The 17,022-nt window shown below is 38.1% G+C and overlaps 6 protein-coding genes across 13 annotated transcripts; 1 reads left to right on the forward strand and 5 right to left on the reverse strand.

Moving 5' to 3' along the window:
• Nucleotides 1–536: 536 nt before the first annotated feature.
• LOC104762663 (putative mitochondrial adenine nucleotide transporter BTL3) lies at nucleotides 537–2,661 on the reverse strand. 3 transcript variants are annotated; one of them, XM_010485992.3, is made up of 4 exons: nucleotides 1,954–2,661; nucleotides 1,479–1,782; nucleotides 921–1,388; nucleotides 537–843 (listed from the first exon to the last, which is right to left on the reverse strand). In XM_010485992.3, the coding sequence occupies exons 1-4, from the start codon at nucleotides 2,385–2,387 to the stop codon at nucleotides 739–741; spliced, it is 1,311 nt and encodes a 436-aa protein (XP_010484294.2). In that variant the 5' UTR covers nucleotides 2,388–2,661; the 3' UTR covers nucleotides 537–738. The 3 variants fall into 3 exon arrangements, with proteins under 3 accessions (XP_010484294.2, XP_087355130.1, XP_087355129.1); XM_087499004.1 differs by having other exon boundaries at nucleotides 1,479–1,820; nucleotides 1,954–2,583; XM_087499003.1 differs by lacking the exon at nucleotides 537–843 and having other exon boundaries at nucleotides 915–1,388; nucleotides 1,954–2,615.
• An 89-nt stretch (nucleotides 2,662–2,750) lies between these two features.
• LOC104762664 (uncharacterized) lies at nucleotides 2,751–5,481 on the reverse strand. 2 transcript variants are annotated; one of them, XM_010485995.3, is made up of 10 exons: nucleotides 5,393–5,481; nucleotides 5,115–5,185; nucleotides 4,685–4,724; nucleotides 4,292–4,575; nucleotides 4,116–4,193; nucleotides 3,906–4,031; nucleotides 3,756–3,821; nucleotides 3,612–3,680; nucleotides 3,255–3,314; nucleotides 2,751–3,156 (listed from the first exon to the last, which is right to left on the reverse strand). In XM_010485995.3, the coding sequence occupies exons 2-10, from the start codon at nucleotides 5,160–5,162 to the stop codon at nucleotides 2,998–3,000; spliced, it is 930 nt and encodes a 309-aa protein (XP_010484297.1). In that variant the 5' UTR covers nucleotides 5,163–5,185; nucleotides 5,393–5,481; the 3' UTR covers nucleotides 2,751–2,997. The 2 variants fall into 2 exon arrangements, with proteins under 2 accessions (XP_010484297.1, XP_010484296.1); XM_010485994.3 differs by having other exon boundaries at nucleotides 4,685–4,850; nucleotides 5,393–5,479.
• Nucleotides 5,482–5,557: 76 nt separating this feature from the next.
• On the reverse strand, nucleotides 5,558–7,157 carry LOC104762666 (ras-related protein RABH1a-like). 2 transcript variants are annotated; one of them, XM_087499007.1, is made up of 6 exons: nucleotides 6,913–7,157; nucleotides 6,607–6,677; nucleotides 6,385–6,473; nucleotides 6,177–6,288; nucleotides 6,003–6,086; nucleotides 5,558–5,892 (listed from the first exon to the last, which is right to left on the reverse strand). In XM_087499007.1, exons 1-6 carry the CDS (start codon nucleotides 7,015–7,017, stop codon nucleotides 5,847–5,849), a joined length of 507 nt encoding a protein of 168 aa, XP_087355133.1. In that variant the 5' UTR covers nucleotides 7,018–7,157; the 3' UTR covers nucleotides 5,558–5,846. The 2 variants fall into 2 exon arrangements, with proteins under 2 accessions (XP_087355133.1, XP_019095896.1); XM_019240351.2 differs by having other exon boundaries at nucleotides 6,607–6,736; nucleotides 6,913–7,044.
• Nucleotides 7,158–7,207: 50 nt separating this feature from the next.
• LOC104762665 (UDP-N-acetylglucosamine transporter ROCK1) lies at nucleotides 7,208–9,984 on the reverse strand. 2 transcript variants are annotated; one of them, XM_010485998.3, is made up of 7 exons: nucleotides 9,695–9,984; nucleotides 9,003–9,051; nucleotides 8,671–8,897; nucleotides 8,064–8,262; nucleotides 7,833–7,976; nucleotides 7,660–7,734; nucleotides 7,208–7,570 (listed from the first exon to the last, which is right to left on the reverse strand). In XM_010485998.3, the coding sequence occupies exons 1-7, from the start codon at nucleotides 9,811–9,813 to the stop codon at nucleotides 7,397–7,399; spliced, it is 987 nt and encodes a 328-aa protein (XP_010484300.2). In that variant the 5' UTR covers nucleotides 9,814–9,984; the 3' UTR covers nucleotides 7,208–7,396. The 2 variants fall into 2 exon arrangements, with proteins under 2 accessions (XP_010484300.2, XP_010484301.2); XM_010485999.3 differs by having other exon boundaries at nucleotides 9,683–9,896.
• A 19-nt stretch (nucleotides 9,985–10,003) lies between these two features.
• LOC104762667 (UDP-N-acetylglucosamine transporter ROCK1) lies at nucleotides 10,004–13,037 on the reverse strand. 2 transcript variants are annotated; one of them, XM_010486000.3, is made up of 7 exons: nucleotides 12,393–13,037; nucleotides 11,770–11,818; nucleotides 11,440–11,666; nucleotides 10,878–11,076; nucleotides 10,648–10,791; nucleotides 10,478–10,552; nucleotides 10,004–10,396 (listed from the first exon to the last, which is right to left on the reverse strand). In XM_010486000.3, exons 1-7 carry the CDS (start codon nucleotides 12,530–12,532, stop codon nucleotides 10,214–10,216), a joined length of 1,017 nt encoding a protein of 338 aa, XP_010484302.2. In that variant the 5' UTR covers nucleotides 12,533–13,037; the 3' UTR covers nucleotides 10,004–10,213. The 2 variants fall into 2 exon arrangements, with proteins under 2 accessions (XP_010484302.2, XP_087355131.1); XM_087499005.1 differs by having other exon boundaries at nucleotides 10,878–11,089.
• Nucleotides 13,005–16,672, forward strand: LOC104762668 (asparagine synthetase [glutamine-hydrolyzing] 2). 2 transcript variants are annotated; one of them, XM_010486002.3, is made up of 14 exons: nucleotides 13,005–13,263; nucleotides 13,544–13,682; nucleotides 13,804–13,899; nucleotides 14,013–14,154; nucleotides 14,252–14,347; nucleotides 14,440–14,534; nucleotides 14,665–14,823; nucleotides 14,910–14,990; nucleotides 15,078–15,299; nucleotides 15,386–15,601; nucleotides 15,716–15,802; nucleotides 15,880–15,987; nucleotides 16,090–16,337; nucleotides 16,433–16,672. In XM_010486002.3, exons 1-13 carry the CDS (start codon nucleotides 13,184–13,186, stop codon nucleotides 16,321–16,323), a joined length of 1,755 nt encoding a protein of 584 aa, XP_010484304.1. In that variant the 5' UTR covers nucleotides 13,005–13,183; the 3' UTR covers nucleotides 16,324–16,337; nucleotides 16,433–16,672. The 2 variants fall into 2 exon arrangements, with proteins under 2 accessions (XP_010484304.1, XP_010484303.1); XM_010486001.3 differs by having other exon boundaries at nucleotides 13,132–13,263; nucleotides 14,650–14,823.
• Nucleotides 16,673–17,022: the final 350 nt, after the last annotated feature.

The following is a 17,022-nucleotide window of genomic DNA, read 5'->3' on the forward strand; positions in this document are numbered from 1 at the left end:
TTCAAAGGCATTATTGGTTATGTCTATTGAGAATCAACTAATTGTGATTACTGCAGGTCTAGCCAAACAGGTACCCTCCTAGCGCCGCTAGGCTAGCGGAAACCAGACTGGTGGTTATAATAATCAGAGCCGTGGAGGTTACAGCAGCGGATCGTATCCTCCACAAGGTCGAGGTGCACCATGACGCCGGTCCTAGACCAGGTGGCTATGGTGTTGGACACTTGGACCGCCTAACTACCCACAAGGTGATGGTCAGTACGGTGGATCTAGTGGTTCTGGAAGAGGTCAGAACCCTATGGGTGGTGCGAGAAACCAACAATATGGATGGCAACAGTAAAAGAGAACTCTAAGAGTCTCATATGGTGTGGTCTTGGCTTGATGTCTTAGAAGGCAGTTGTGATTATACTTATGAAGATTGATCCTTTGAGGAACAGAATCTGTTTTCATTTTATTTCCCGTCTTTATGGCATTCTTCCAAACATTCCGTGACGTTGATGAAAAATAGACAGTGATTGTTGTACGAGCTAGCTTTAATATATCAGAGAACACAGCAAACCATATTACTTATTATTTCTTGCAAAAAAAACGTTTCACAACCTATCTGTTATTGTAAAAAAAGGGAAAAAAAAACTCCAAAGGATCAGTGTAAACCAAAAAAAAACGAAAAAACTCTGAAGCAACTTCTGCAACAAGCCCAGTAATCGTGTCCTTTCTCATTGCTTATTGCCTTGTGCTGATTCAACTTTCAGGACAACTTTGCTTATTGCCTTGTGCTGATTCAACTTTCAGGACAACTTTCATGAACTCGTAAACAAAGTAACTGATGGCAGCGGAAGGCAAAACCTGCAATTATGAGAGGATTAACAAATCTGTAAGACAGACTTAAGAGATTAACTTATGACAGAGTTGTGGAATCATACCTGCAATAAGCTGGGAATCAAGCCAGCATATAGAGCAGGAACACCTCCTTGTTCAATAATCTTCACACAAGTAGCCACCGCGCTTAACTTTTTGGCATGTGACTGCATTTGTAAACGCCTTCTCACAACTTCAAACGGATAAGTTGCTGCTTCTGAGCAAGCCCCTGCGATTGCTCCATATAACAAAGTTCTCAAGGGACCAAGCTCGAGTTGATCAAAAGCGTTAAGTTCTTCACCTTCTTGTTTCATGTGTTCAAGCCGTTTCTTACCTTCCGGTGTATGAAGGTAAGCTGATTTTAAAATATCATAGACACCGTAGAACACAGCTCCTGATGGAGCCATACTAACAAGTGAAGGCACAAGACCTTTGTATAGGGAAAAGAAACCTTCGGTTTGAATCATATGACGGAATGCACCAACTACACCACCTAATGCCTCTCCACCGGGTGCCACCATAACCGTTCTTATCTGCAATTCGACACAAAAGCAATGCTAAAGAACCTCAAGTGAATGGTATAAGAAGAAGCTCAAGGAAGTTTTTCATCTTATTTCACTTACGGTATCAAGTGGTAGACAAAGCAAGCTAGCTGTTACTCCAGCAGCCGCACCAGCAACAAACCTTTCAAAATTTGTAGTTTCTTCGTTCCCAGACAATTTCAGAAGCTGACCTCTATATGTATCATATGCGTAGAAATTGATTGACTTAAACGGAGCAGTTCTGAGAATATTAACCAAATTCCCTTTCCAAAATCCTCTGATCCCTTCAGTTGTAGCAATCCTCTGAATGAGTTGAAGAAGATTCCCTTGCTCCCCGCGAACAATGTATTCTAGCTTCATCCGCTCAAGAGGCGCAATGCAAGTTCTGCTCAACTCAAACCAAAACCCAATGAGCCACCAAAACTACAACAAACCAAATCAATACAAAATCTCTATAAGCATTCTCACTAAAGAACCCCCAAACACTTAAAAGTCTACAACTTTAGACTACCAAACAATATGAACTTCATAGAAAAAGTAAAGAAGAAGGAGAGACCTTGAAACCATAGCTGCAAAAGCTCCAGCCCACAAATGCTTGGTTGTGTTGAGAGCTCCAGTTCCATTTCCCTTAACCCTAAGATTCTCCGTCGCCTTTTGACCACCACCGATCAACACAGAGTCTTTCTCCGCTTTATAACCGTTTCGGCCATTATTGTACCCTTCACCTTCTTCTTCGTCACCATTTATCGATAAACTGACAGAACAAAACAGAGGAGGTTCCCTTGTCCCGTTTCGTCTCCTAAACTTCAAAAAACTCGACTTTCGGATAAATCGACACGAATTGACGGAACAATCCTTAGAGGAGACAAAGGAGACAGACGAGGAAGGAGCAGATTCGTCGAGAAACAATCCTCCGGCGAGGATTTGACTACTGTGATCCAATGAACCTGATCTGACTGCGTCAGCTAACCATCGATCAAGGCCACGCATTTCACTGGGATTTCGAACGGCGAACTCGACGAATTGAGCAAATCAGAAACTTTCAGCAAGACCCAAAGAACCAAAATAGAATCTATAGTTGGTGGGATCTGAAAGAAGAAGAAGCGAGAGATTGATTGTTTATACAAAAAGACTGGTACTTTGCTCTGTTTAAAGCTTTAAGCTTTTCATCTCTCTTTCACTAAACAGAGAATATATTTTTAGGTGAAAGTGTGACTTGGTGCCTTTTTCTGCTGACGATGCCATTTTGGTTAACACGTCATCATCATCTTCATTCGATTTTAGTTTTGCATCTCTGTTCTCATTAATGTGGGTTAATGAGAGAGATAGTGGAATGTTTAAGGGAATAAGTAATTAATCTTAGAATGTCAAGACTTTTAGATCCACTGAAATTTTGGTTACATTGGTTTGGAATATCTCATAAACAAGAGATTGAGGAAGTTTTCTGATCTCTCTGTCATTAGACAAAAAAAGATTTGATGGCCTAGTTGTTTATACTAAACAGAAGAGTGGTCTTAATTAAAGGTTTTTTTTTTTTACTTTGTTTTTGATTCCATGTGTTTGGGATTTGCAGATGGAGAAGAGGCATTTGTGTGAGGAGTCAGCAGGAGCCTTGGGCAGTGGACAAAGGCATTAAGTAAAGGCCTTTGCTCTCCAACAAGTTTGCCGCAGCATCGAAGTCATTTGTTAGCAGATCTTCCATTACTTCCTCTAGAGACTTTGTCATCGTCTGCTCGTGATGAATGTAGTGACCGTATCCCTATTACAAACAACAAAACTCTGTCAACATATTCACTCTAGAAACCAAACACATACTATATATCATTTATCTTTGCTTCAGATGCATAACTGTATTACCTCAATGAATGTCATAGGTCGAGATACTGGTTCTCCTCCCAGCCTGCTCCGACTTAACTCCTATATCCATAATAACCAAAAACGTCACATCACAAAATTTCTCGGGTTTTTGATTCAGAGTTCTTGGTTTGCATTTGGCTTTCTCTATCGCACCATACACGCTTGAAGTTTTTATGCCAAACCAAGTAAACTGAAAGCTTTAGATTGAGAATTTTTTGGTTCGGTTTTTAGTTGGATTTTGATTCAGAGTTATTGGTTTGCATTTGACTTACATCCTTCTAAACCATATACCTTCATCTATTTGCTCTATATAAACAAGTTGATAAAGAAGAAAAGATGAGAGAAGCAAGACAATACCTTCATCTGTAGCTGCAGAAGCTTAACATGATCAATAATGGCATTCAGTGTCAATTCAGGGTGATCATCCTACAAGATTACAAACATCAACTTCACACTCTCATGAGTAATATGTGAGAAAATCTATAATTCTAATAATGTTACCTCAACTTTCTGTGGGAGCAATTCCCCTAATTTCTTGATGTTATCGTTAATTCGCTGCTTGCGATCCTGACAAAGAGTAGAATCAATGGTTTATATAACACGAAACAACAGATGAAATCACAAAGCATGATCATCATATGTGGAACTTACACGCTCACTGGCATAACATTGGGAATTGTTTCTTTTGGATTGCTTGGAGGGTACAGCTCTGTCTTTGCTAAAGAAGTGTGGGAAGTCACGGTTGTTGTTGTTCCGTTTTTTCCAACTTCTCAGCTTCTGATACAGTAAACAGAAGTTAGCTCCTCAAAACAGGAAACTTTCCAGATCAGACACTACTTTAATAACGTGATGAAACTTGACCTCAGAGTAGTCTGGGGACCATGGCTGCACGGACTTTCGAGAGGAACGTCTAACCACAGGAACCTTACTGCTACTTCCCTGGCATAAAAGATGCAGGTAGCTTATACAACTTTCAGATTTGCTAAAAGGATATTAAAAAAAAAAAGACAAGTAGAGAGATGTGTTGAGAAGCTTACAGAGAGTTCATTGTTGGTGCGGCTTTGTACACGAATAGAAGGTTTCACCAAAGAAGAACTACCAACGTTGTCAAAAGAATACATGTTTCGGATCCCTCCTCCTACGCCAGTTGCTTCGCCACGATCTGGCAGAACCACTTTCTCCACGAGGAAATCCGGAGGAGGTTTTACATCAGGTGTTGATTCCTCGTTGAGCAGTGCAAGGTAACTATGTGGAAGCTTAGATGGTTGAAGCCATTGAGACAGAGACAAACACCCATCGTCAGTTTGCATATCAGGTTCAGCTGCATATCAAAACAACCCATTTTTTTACCAGCAGGCATGAATCATGGTGCTAATCTAGGTAGTAGAACAAGCAACCTCAAGCTTAAAACAAGCATATTATATATATACCTTTCAAGTAAGGAAGGTCATCGGAAACCTTGGACTTGTTCTTGTTGAGGGGTTGAGTGGAATTAGGGGAAGAGAAAGAACACATATCAGAAATAACAAGAGAGGCAGCTTCATCAACATCATGTTGGTGCTCAATTGCAACAACTCTTAAAATCTTTGGATCAATCTGTAATGTATTATTATTATTATTACACAAATGAAAAATGTAAAGGCACGTGAGTTATAGCTTGATCAATCATTTTGCATAGTACATTAATTGAGAATAATAAATATAGAATGATGCTTCCTTGTTCTTCGCTGTTTCGATCTAATAAAATACTATACTAACATTTACTGAGAAACCGATTCTATAAAGAAACAAAACAAAGTGTCCTCTCATACTAAAATTTTGTGAGGAAAGGAAACCCCACAAAGATCAGAGCTTTCTTACCTGTGGGAATAGTTCCGTGAGGGATTGATAAACCGGTCTGAAACCCATTTAGCTCAATTAATCGCTCAAATCTGCAAGAAAGAAAGAAAGCAAGCAAAATCACGATTAATCCACTTGGGTTGCTTAAACCCTTAAAAACCCTAAAACCCCATTACAAAGGGGTCGAGAAACGACGTTGTAATCCATAAAAACAAAAACTGTGTGTTCGATTTGGAAATTTCAACAGATTAAAGCAAGAACCGAGTGAGTTCTCTGAATCAAATATATATATCACTAACATTGTTTGAGCCGCAGAGCAAAAAAAAAATCTCAGGTTGGGTTTTTGCTGAAAGACTCTAAAAGTGTGTGACTTTGTTCTGTGCCTTTCTTTCTTCTTCTCTTCCTTTATTTTATATTGTTGGTTGACACGTCATCCATTTGTCTCACACGAGTGTGTTGATTAATTTAAGAAGTATCGAGTGTTTTCTAATCATAAATGTAAAATCTCAAAGTAGCAGAAATTACAGAGAATTAGAAGAATAAACCAATGTTCACAGAGAGATTTTAGTCTAATCCCACCCAATAAAAAGTCTTCATTGTAACAATTAATAATATCAGTCCGATATTTTTATTTTTGCTTAAGCTGCTGAGTCTGTTAAGTATAAGAATGTAATTTAACAACAATTTGGCTTAAGATTTTGCTGAGCTCTCTCCTTGATGCTCTGCCTGAGATGATTTTGCCCACCAAAGAAACTACCTCGTTTCTATATAAAGCCGATCCGATCTTAGAGAACAAAGGCTGCACTCATCAACAACCAAGTTAATTTTTTTTTTTTTTTTTTTTTTTTGTATTTTTCACTTTAGAGAAAATATTTATTATATCAGATCGACTTGTGTGGTAGTGTGTACCTGAATGTTGAACCCATCTTTGTCTCCATGAACAAAGCACCAAACTCACGAGCTTTATTATCCCCTTCCTCTGTTGTAACTTGCCTGTTTTTGTTGAATCAATCACATCACACACACAATTCAAGAACCAATCTCTTGCTTTGATTTTATTAATGGGTGAGTTTTGTTATTTACCTTTTGTCAACAAGGTCGGTCTTGTTACCAACAAGAACAATAACGACATTGCTTCCTCTTTCTGCACGAACTTGTGCAACCGACTTGGATGTGTTTATAAATGTTTGCTTATCTGCAAAAAATTGAGAATTGGAAGTAAGTAATATTGATTCGGAGTACTGAGAAAGCAAAAAAAGAACATGGATAGAGTTAAAATAAGAGACTTAACCGGAAACATCGTAGACAATAAGAGCAACAGGAGAAATTCTGATGAAATTGGGTACCATGCTTTGAAATCTCTCTTGTCCAGATATATCCCTGCGCATCATCATTATACACATGCAATGAAAAAATCATGTTGAACACAAAAGGAGAGCTTATCATTGAGAGAATATGCTACTGACTGTGAGTCGTCGTTGTGTGAATGTGAGGGACAGTATTTATTACTTACCACATGAGCAGACGAAAATTCCAGTCTTCATACCGCTCTCTTTTGGTCATAAAGTCTACTCCTATTGTACCCTGCGATCGACTTTTCTCATACATTGCCCTAAATTCAAGCCCTAGAATTCGTCGAACAGCTATATTTGATTCCGAGAAGAAAAGCGGTTATAAATTTATTAGATTCGAAGAATCTCTCGGGTCTGAAATCATCTAGAAACACGTATCTAAAGGTCTACTAGACGATCATCATAAACAACAAGACCAAAATATAAGAAGTCATCCCTAAGTGTTGGATGGGGGGCTTAAGGCTAACCTCATAATTGTCTTTGAATTTACCGTACTTGAGACGATTGATAATGCTGGTTTTGCCGACCCTTTGATCCCCCAGTAACACTAACTTGTAATCGTACTTCCCCATCCTTCCTTCTCCTATAGGTAAGATTTGGATGATATTAGTAAATGTAATGAATGTGTCATTTTGTGCCTCTTTTAATCGATTTTACCATATTTGTGTTGCAGCCAGCAAGACAAGTGTCATGTGTTGGCTAAATTTTTAGTTTTGGTGTAGTGGGGATTGGATAAAGGATTGCATTTCTGCTAAGGGTATCGGCCTTACAACTGGACTCATTCCATGTATTAACATCTTTTCCAATGTTAAGTTAATACAAAGCCTTTTGCTGTTTTGCATGGATCAAGAATCACACTATCATCTACTAATTACTAATACTGGCATTAAAGATAAGATATCCTATTGTTGAAATATAGCAGCTACTCTGTTGTGAATGGAAAAGGCTTCTTTAGACTTTCTTCTTCTTCTTCTTCTTCTTGTCAAGGTATGGATATTTCTGGTAAAGTGAGATACTGCTCATCACAAGAGGAAGAGCCACCAGGCAATACGATGTCGGAGGTTTTCCTTCGAATGCAAACTGGAGTAGCGCTGTCACTAGTAATGCCGACACAATCACAAATCCCTGCAACACATAAAGACATCATATATTTCAGCTTTTGTTTGTGTAAAAACTGATTGGGACGTGTGTGTTTTTTTTTTGTATTGTTTTACCTTTCTTACACCACCGGCATGTGATGTAACTAGGCCAACAAGAATTCCACCAAGGGCATTGCTTATTACTGGGACCTGTGAGAACAGTCACAGTGCTTACAAACAATCAGAATTAACAGTTTTTCTATCAACAGAAAATCGTTTACTGGGGAAAAGAAGAGATCAGTAATTACCAATGTTAAAGCAGTCCAACCATGAAAGAAGCCGTATTTTTTAATCGCTTCGCCATCTGGAGATTTAAGGGTACTTACTAACAAGCAGAGGCTTCCAACAATTGACATCTCAACCGTCATTAAGTATGATGAATGCTTCTTGACCTGTAATAGTGAGACAGTAAGGCGCTATGCATGAAATTGAACTACAGCTTTTTCTATTTGGAATGTGACATTTAAACTCTGAATGACCTGAGAAGCCCATTGACATAGAGATGAGGCTAAACCAGAGAGCACTGACGCTACCAAGATCGGGATAACCCCATAAAAGACCACTTGATCTGAGTTACTGGCACTTGAACCTTTGTTAGAGCCTTCACCAACACTTAGTAGGACTGCTGCCATGATCAATAAACACAAAGCTCCTAATTGTTGAATTGATTGCTTCTGCCTACAATATGTCATTGGAGATGATGAGTTAAAACACTTTTGACCTTTCAAACATAAACAGTACCATGTCTGAATATGATCGAGCTACTATGAATTCATCACTATCTCCTTAAACCACGAAAGCTATCAGAATAAAACAAGCAAACATCTTGAGAAACGTTTTATCATCTTTTGAAAGTAAGGAAACAAGAAAAGACAAATCCGATCAGATCAAAACAGTTGCCTTATTTAATAAAACCATTTGAACACAGAACAGACGCTTGGAACACAGAAGCAGCCAAAAAAAAAAAAAAACATTATTCAGGCAATCACATAACAAGTCCCTAACATAAATGTGATATAGGCACTATACAAAGCTCCACGCTCGATCACAAAAGCAAGACCATAAGAAGAGGGAAAAGAAGGTTACCTTAGGATTATGAATGTAAAGAATGCTGTGAAAAAGATTTTCGTCTGATTTAGAATTGAAAAAGTCAAGGAATCAAGACTCCTGTATGAGATCTGCAACAAACTGTTCTGCAATGCATAAATGGCTGCAGGAAGTCCTGATGCAGTCAAGGATCCCATCAACGTCCACTCTTTTGATAATCCCTTCAAAGTACCGTCTCTTGCCATGAGAATCAGAGCACATACGACCTGAAAATAAAGGACATACAATGGAAAGCATGCGAATTTTTAGAAAACAGTATTACATAGATGCAAAACTTTGAAAAGTAGAAAGGGGACAATTGATCAGGTTACCTTCACAATCTCACACGTCAAAACAGATGATGTTACAATAACGTCCTTCCTGTGAAAAAAATAATGATGAGCCTGACATATCATACCAAGTAAAGAATGATGTGTGACCAAAACCATGACAGAGAAAATCAATCCATTGTTAACTGTATAAGAAGAAACAAACAAAATGGTCTAATGACCAATCCCACTAGGTTATAACTTTATCCATAACACATTGCTGTTAGGTTAGCTTCATAATTCGAGCATAGATGTCAAAATTAGCCAAGGTAACTTCAAAATATCAAATACTCGGATTACACGAAGCATTACATAGTACCCTGAAAAAAAAAAAACTAAGATGAACAGCTACTTCAAGGCACCAATGTAGCAAACGAGTAGATTCAAATTCATCTAACAGTCATCATAGTCTTTTTCTCACAGTAACAACAGGAATACATCAAAATCGTAGCATATAACTTCGAATTGTAAGTTTCGGTCACTATTCTCAACCACAATTCGCAGACTCAATCGATAAAAGCAGACGAAATCAGAACTACATCTCTGCATAAAAGTTAATTAAACCCAAAAAAAAAACTGAATCTCGCATATCCCGAAACAAACACACGAAATCACAAAGTAGGAACGCGAGTATCAACCACCAACATGAGCGATTTAGAGAAGCATAGGTTCAGGTTGGTTACAGAGATCATTACCCGATACAGCGTTTGGAGATCAAAGGCTGGCTTCCGTACTGAAGCGTAAGCAGAATGGAATAAAACAAAACCATAGGGCCCATACTCGACGGACTCTTTCCTCCGTTAGCCGTCGCCATGAATCTCCTCCGTCCACCGAGAGAGAATACAGAAGATCGCCTTCGCTTTTTGGGTCGAGAGAATGGGTTTTTTGCTTTTGTGCTTTTTCGCTTTTTCTACACTGTGCGTCGTTTTCTCAACAATAGAACTACTTAAACGACGTCGTTATTTGTTTGACAATTCTAAAACATAATTAAAAAACTCAAATTGTGAAGAGGAATACAAATATGATATTTCTTTTGATTCTTTATAATTTGTTAGAGTATTGACATTACATGATCACAATTGGACTCATTCTATGTATTAACATCCTCCAATGTAACAATAATACAAAGCCTTTTTCCAATGTTATCACACTATCATCTAGTTAAATAATTTAATTACGGCATGTAAGATATATCCCATTCTTGAATTTGGCACCTAATCTGTGAATGGATCTTTAGACCTTCTTCTTCTTCTTGCTGTGTATGGATATTTCTGGTATAATGAGATACTAGTCATCACAATAGGAAGAGCCACTAGGCAATACAATGACGGCGGTTTTCCTTCAAACACATACTGAAGTAGCGCCGACACTAGTAATGCCAACACAATCACAAATCCCTGCAGACACATAAATCACAGTAAATATTTCAGCTTTTGATTGTGTAAAAAACTGATTGGGAGGTTTTCTTTTTGTCTTACCTTTCTCACACCACCGGCATGTGATGTAACTAGGCCAACAAGAATTCCACCAAGGGCATCGCTTATTACTGGGACCTGTGAGAACAGTAGCAGTGCTTACAAACAGTCAGAATTAACAGCTTTTCTATATCAACAGAATCGTTTTAGGAAAAAAAGAGATCAGTAGTTACCAGTGTTAAAGCAGTCCAGCCATGAAAGAAGCCATATCTTTTAATCGCTTCACCATCTGGAAATTTAAGGAGACTTACTAACAAGCAGAGGCTTCCAACAATTGACATCTCAACCGTCAATAAGTATGATGAACGGTTCTTGACCTGTAAATGCGAGACAGTAAGGCTAGGTATGAAATTGAACTACATATTTTTCTATTTGGAATGTGACTTTTAAACTCTGAATTAACCTGAGAAGCCCACTGACATAGAGATGAGGCTAAACCAGAGAGCAATGAGGCTACCAAGGCCGGGATAATCCCATAAAAGAGCACTTGATCTGAATTACTGGCACTTGGACCTTTGTTAGAGCCTTCACCAACACTTAGTAGGACTGCTGCCATAATCAATAAACACAAAGCTCCTACTTGTTGAATTGATTGTTTCTGCCTACAATATGTCACTGAGATGATGAGTTAAAACACTTTTGACTTTTCAAACATAAATTGCGCCTTGTATGAATATGATCGAGCTGCTATGAATTCATCACTATCTCCTTAAACCCCAATAAAGCTATCAGAATAAAACAAGCAAACATCATCTTTTGAAAATAAGAAAAGACAAATCCAATCAGATCAAAATAGTTGCCTTATCTAATAAAACAATTTCAAGAAATTCCTACTGTCATGGAGGAGTTTCACAGAAGCAGCAGCCAAAAAAAACTTTATTCAGGGAATCACATTACAAATCTCTTAACATAAATGTGATGTAGGCACTAGCTTAATACCATAAGAGGAGGGAAAAGAAGGTTACCTTAGTACTATGAATGTAAAGAATGCTGTGAAAAAGATTTTCGTCTGATTGAGAATTGAAAAAGTCAAGGAATCAAGATTCCTGTATGAGATCTGCAACAAAGTGTTCTGCACTGCATAAATGGCTGCAGGAAGTCCTGATGCAGTCAAGGATCCCATAAACGTCCACTCTTTTGCTACTCCCTTCAAAGTACCATCTCTTGCCATGAGAACCAGAGCAAATACGACCTGAAAATAAAGAAGATAAAATGGAAGCATGCGAATTTCCAGAAAACAGTATTAAAGGAATGCAAAATTTTCAAAAGTAGAAAGGTTAGAATCGACCCGGTACCTTAAAAATCTCGCATATCAAAACAAAAGTAGTTACAATAACGTCCTTCCTGAAAAACAATAACAATGAGCCTGATATATCATATATCATACAGAGAAGATCAAAATACTCGATTACACAAAGCATTACAAAATAGTACCCTGAAAAACTAAGAAACAAACAAGTGGACTAATGACCAAGTCTACTAGGTTCTAACTACCCATCTTAGCTTCATAAATTGGAGGCATAGATGTCGAAATCAGCCAAGGTAACTTCAAAATATCAAATACTCAGATTACAACATGAAGAAGCTAGTTCAAGGCACAAAAGTAGCAAACGAGTAGATTCAAATTCATCTCTTAACGCTTAAGATAGTAGAAAAAATAGCATAGTATTTTTCTCACAGCAACATCATAATCATATCGTAGCATATAACTTCAAATTGTAAGTTTCATTCACTATTATTCTGAACCACAATTCGCAGACTCAAATCGATAAAAGGAGGCGAAATCAGAAATACACATCTGCATAAAAAGTTAATTAAACGCAAGAAATCACAAAAGTAGGAACGCGAGTTATCAACCACCAACATGAGCGGTGTTGAGAAGCATAGGTTCGGTTGGTTCCAGAGATTTATATATTACCCGATGAAGCGTTTGGAGACCAGAGGCTGGCTTCCGTACTGAAGCGTAAGCAGAATGGAATATAACAAAACCTTAGGACTGTTTGCTCCGTTGGCCGTCGCCAAACTCGACGGAGTCTTTGCTCCGTTAGCCTTCGCCATGAATCTCCTCCGGCCACCGCGAGAGAATAAGAATACAGAAGCTCGCCTTCGCTTTTTTGTGCTTTGAATTGAAGAAGGCTTTTTCACTTTCTTTTTTGTCTAAACATTGTAGTACGTCGTTTTCTCAACAGAGAACCACAAGATTTTAGTTATAAAGTAAAAAAAAAAAAAAAAAGCATACTGTAGAAAGGTGAAAAGTGTAAGAACATATAGCACAACATAACTTGATAGTTCCCTTTACTTCAATCTTCAATGTGGCAGAATGAAGATAATACGATTTCAAACATTGATCAAACACATAAAAATCAATAATGAGCCGTTGTTGCTGCATTCGTTCAATCCGTGATTTCGTAACGCCAAAGGCCAAACGTCATTAAGAAGTACTTGACAAAAAAAAAAAACCAATGGACCTCGTGACGTGACAATGAACCATCATTGGTCTTAGTTGGATACGAATCTCTCCCAATCACAAAAACGAGTAACAAACAAAAACAAATTAAACAAACAAAGGATTAGGGTTAAAAAATCTAATAAATTTGTCAAAATCAACGGCTGCGATTGAAAGCCACCCTATAAATTCTAATAAATCAGTTTCTTCAGAGAAGCCATTGTTGTCTTGTTTTCTCGTTGCCACCACCACACTTAAACACAATGTGTGGGATTCTCGCTGTTCTTGGTTGCATCGACAACACTCAAGCTAAACGTTCTCGTATCATCGAACTCTCTCGCAGGTACTCTCTCTCTCTCTCTCTCAATCTTCTTCTGTTTCCATTCAATCATATCACCCATCAACTTGTTCTCGTCATCTATAAAGGATGCGCATTGTTACTAAAGAATCGTTTATGAATGAATTTGGAATAAAGTTTTCAACTTTTTTAAGGAGGGAATAGAATGTGTTGGTTTAATCGATTGATCAGTCACTGTCTGATTTGATTTGACTGCCAAAAAGATTTGATCTTTCTGGAGAAGACCCGAATTCATTGTTTGGATTGATTACTTCTGTTTGTGTAGGTTGAGGCATAGAGGTCCTGATTGGAGTGGACTCCATTGTTATGAAGATTGTTATCTTGCCCATGAGCGTTTAGCCATCATTGACCCTACTTCTGGAGACCAACCGCTCTATAACGAAAACAAGACCATCGTTGTCACGGTACTTTCTCTTGTCTTTGAAACAGTGTCAATTTACTATTCATGTGTTAACAAATGTCAAATTTTAGACCTTTGTCAATTGTATCATCGGAATAGTAATTCAAATGTGCTCACGATGTCAGGTCAATGGAGAGATATACAACCACAAGGTTTTGCGTGAAAAGCTAAAGTCTCATAAATTCCATACTGGCAGTGACTGTGAAGTGATTGCACACCTTGTAAGATTGAGCTGTTGCTTCTGGATTACTATATGTTGAACCTTTTTTCATATAGCCAGTTAATGAAAATGTAACTGAGCATCTCTATTGTTGCATTTGGTTCTTTCTTGCAGTACGAAGAATATGGAGAGGAAATTATCGACATGTTGGATGGAATGTTCGCCTTTGTCCTTCTTGATACACGCGACAAAAGTTTTATTGCTGCTAGGGACGCCATTGGTGTAATCCCGTTATACATTGGATGGGGTGTTGATGGTATATGATTTAACATTTTCTCAAGTAATTCACATCAATAGGGTTAAGCTTATTTTATCTTGTCTAATCAATTGCTTTTCTACTGTTTCTTTTATAGGTTCTGTCTGGTTTGCTTCCGAGATGAAAGCGCTTAGTGATGATTGTGAACAGTTTATGGCTTTCCCTCCTGGCCACATCTACTCAAGTAAACAAGGTTTGTATACCATTAAACTCCATTAGTCTATCAAGGCAAACTTCCATGTAAAAGTTTTCCTGAAATGCCTTTATTGCTTTGCTTTCTTGTAGGAGGACTTAGGAGGTGGTACAATCCTCCGTGGTACTCTGAACAGGTTCCTTCAACCCCATATGATCCTTTAGTTCTGCGCAATGCTTTTGAGAAGGTATGTTTGGAGACTTATTCTCGTCAAGGTCTTACAAATGTTCTGTCTTGTTGCGACGTTTATTGCAGTTGCTGAACAGTTTTTGGAAATATGAATGTGATTCTGTAATCTGAAGAAAAAAAAATTTCAGGCTGTTATAAAGAGACTTATGACTGATGTGCCTTTTGGAGTTCTCCTATCTGGAGGATTGGACTCGTCTCTTGTTGCTGCAGTAGCATTACGCCATTTGGAACAATCGGAAGCTGCTCAATGGGGTTCACAATTGCACACGTTTTGCATCGGTTTGAAGGTCATCACTAATTCAACCTTATTATCAAATTTCTTAAAAGGCTGTGTACCCGTCAAGATTCTAACTATATCGTTTTTTGTTTTCAGGGATCGCCGGATCTTAAAGCTGGCAGGGAAGTTGCTGACTATCTTGGAACACGCCACCACGAGTTTCAGTTTACAGTTCAGGTATAAAAATTCCTTGAATCTGATTCATTATCATTCATTGTTTCTTTTAAAAATACAGCTTAATATCTTACTCTTGATCATTGCCAGGATGGGATAGACGCAATTGAGGAAGTCATTTACCATATTGAAACCTATGACGTGACAACAATAAGAGCTAGCACTCCGATGTTTCTTATGTCCAGAAAAATCAAATCTTTAGGTGTAAAGATGGTTCTTTCTGGGGAAGGTTCTGATGAAATTCTCGGAGGATACTTGTACTTCCATAAGGCACCCAACAAGAAAGAATTTCATGAGGAAACATGCCGAAAGGTAATTCCTTTTCATCAGACCAAGAACTTATTTTGGTGATCTGATTTTGTCCATCACTGAATGTTGTTGCATTGCTTTACTTACAGATCAAAGCTCTCCACCAATTTGATTGTTTGAGGGCTAACAAATCAACTTCTGCGTGGGGTGTTGAAGCTCGTGTGCCTTTCCTAGATAAAGAATTTTTAAATGTCGCAATGAGCATTGATCCAGAATGGAAGATGATCAAGCCTGATCTTGGAAGGATCGAGAAGTGGGTGCTACGCAATGCCTTTGATGATGAAGAACGACCTTATCTACCAAAGGTTTGTTTACAAATAACTAAAGCCGTTAGTGCACCTTATTTTTATATATACCCTGTAGGCTGTAGTTACACTTATAATGTTCTAACAAAATTTCTCATATTCTGGTGAATTCAGCATATTCTGTATAGACAGAAAGAACAGTTTAGTGATGGAGTTGGGTATAGCTGGATTGATGGTCTAAAAGATCATGCAAACAAACATGTAAGAAAAATCATTTTGAAAGCATTTTTTTTGAACTTTAGAAAAGATTGACATAAACTTGCCTTTTCGTGGTATAGGTCTCTGATACTATGTTATCGAACGCAAGCTTTGTCTTCCCGGATAACACACCTCTGACAAAAGAAGCTTACTACTACAGAACCATCTTCGAAAAGTTCTTCCCCAAGGTAATAATATGCCATAAATATTCAAAATATATCATTCAGTGAAAAGTATAGCTTGCAGTCCGCCTTTGTCTTCGTGCTGATATGTTTTGGTTTCCTGAGCAGAGTGCTGCAAGGGCGACTGTACCAGGAGGGCCAAGTATTGCTTGCAGTACGGCGAAAGCTGTAGAATGGGATGCAACTTGGTCAAAGAATCTTGATCCCTCAGGGCGTGCGGCTCTTGGAGTTCATGTTGCAGCTTATGAGGAGGAGATTAAAGCTGCTGCTAAGGTTGGATCCGACTCAGTAGATTCTCTTCCTAAGAACGGATTAGAAGAGAACATTACAGGCGCTGTTTGAGAGGAGAAACAAAGGTTTGTTTTTGCAGATAGAAATGGTTTATGTGATAATATTATATCTCCTAGAGGTATCAAATCAATCACTAAAAGCTCTAACTTTTCTTTTGCAGATGCCATGGATGTCCAGTTACTTCAAGTGTGATACACGACGTCTGCATTTGTGCTCAAGTTTCTGCGTATTTTCTCGTTCTTGTTTGTTTTAGACAAATCTTGTAAGCTAGATATTTAAGATTTTGAACGTTTAGTCTGATGAATCCGAACTTGTTTCATTACAAAAGGTTGTCTTTCTGTACAACTCTTCTTGTATTTGTCTTGGCTTGTTGTTACGTAAGTGCAGAGACTTGTCTTCATTATAAGTGTGTTAGTATGTAAATAATTAAGCAAGTAAGACTCCGTGGCCCAATGGATAAGGCGCTGGTCTACGAAACCAGCGGAGTCGATTATTCATTTTATCAATCGTTTTCGCTTTTGCTTGTTTTTTTTTCTCTCTCTGTGGATGGACTTTTCAGATTCACATTTATTATTTGAAAAAAGACAGGTAACCTAAACCTCATTATTTTGTACATACCTGTATAGATGAAGAAAAAAAGAAAAAAAAATAATACTATTATCAGAATCAAATGTGAGTAGACGAAGCAACTGCTCCACCCTCAGAATTAGCTTAGCGCCAACCACGTGAATCCTCCCCTGTCGTTTTCGT

The sequence above is a fragment of the Camelina sativa genome, chromosome 18 (assembly GCF_030686135.1).
Source record: "Camelina sativa cultivar CO46 ecotype springtype chromosome 18, ASM3068613v1".
Lineage (NCBI taxonomy): Eukaryota > Viridiplantae > Streptophyta > Magnoliopsida > Brassicales > Brassicaceae > Camelina > Camelina sativa.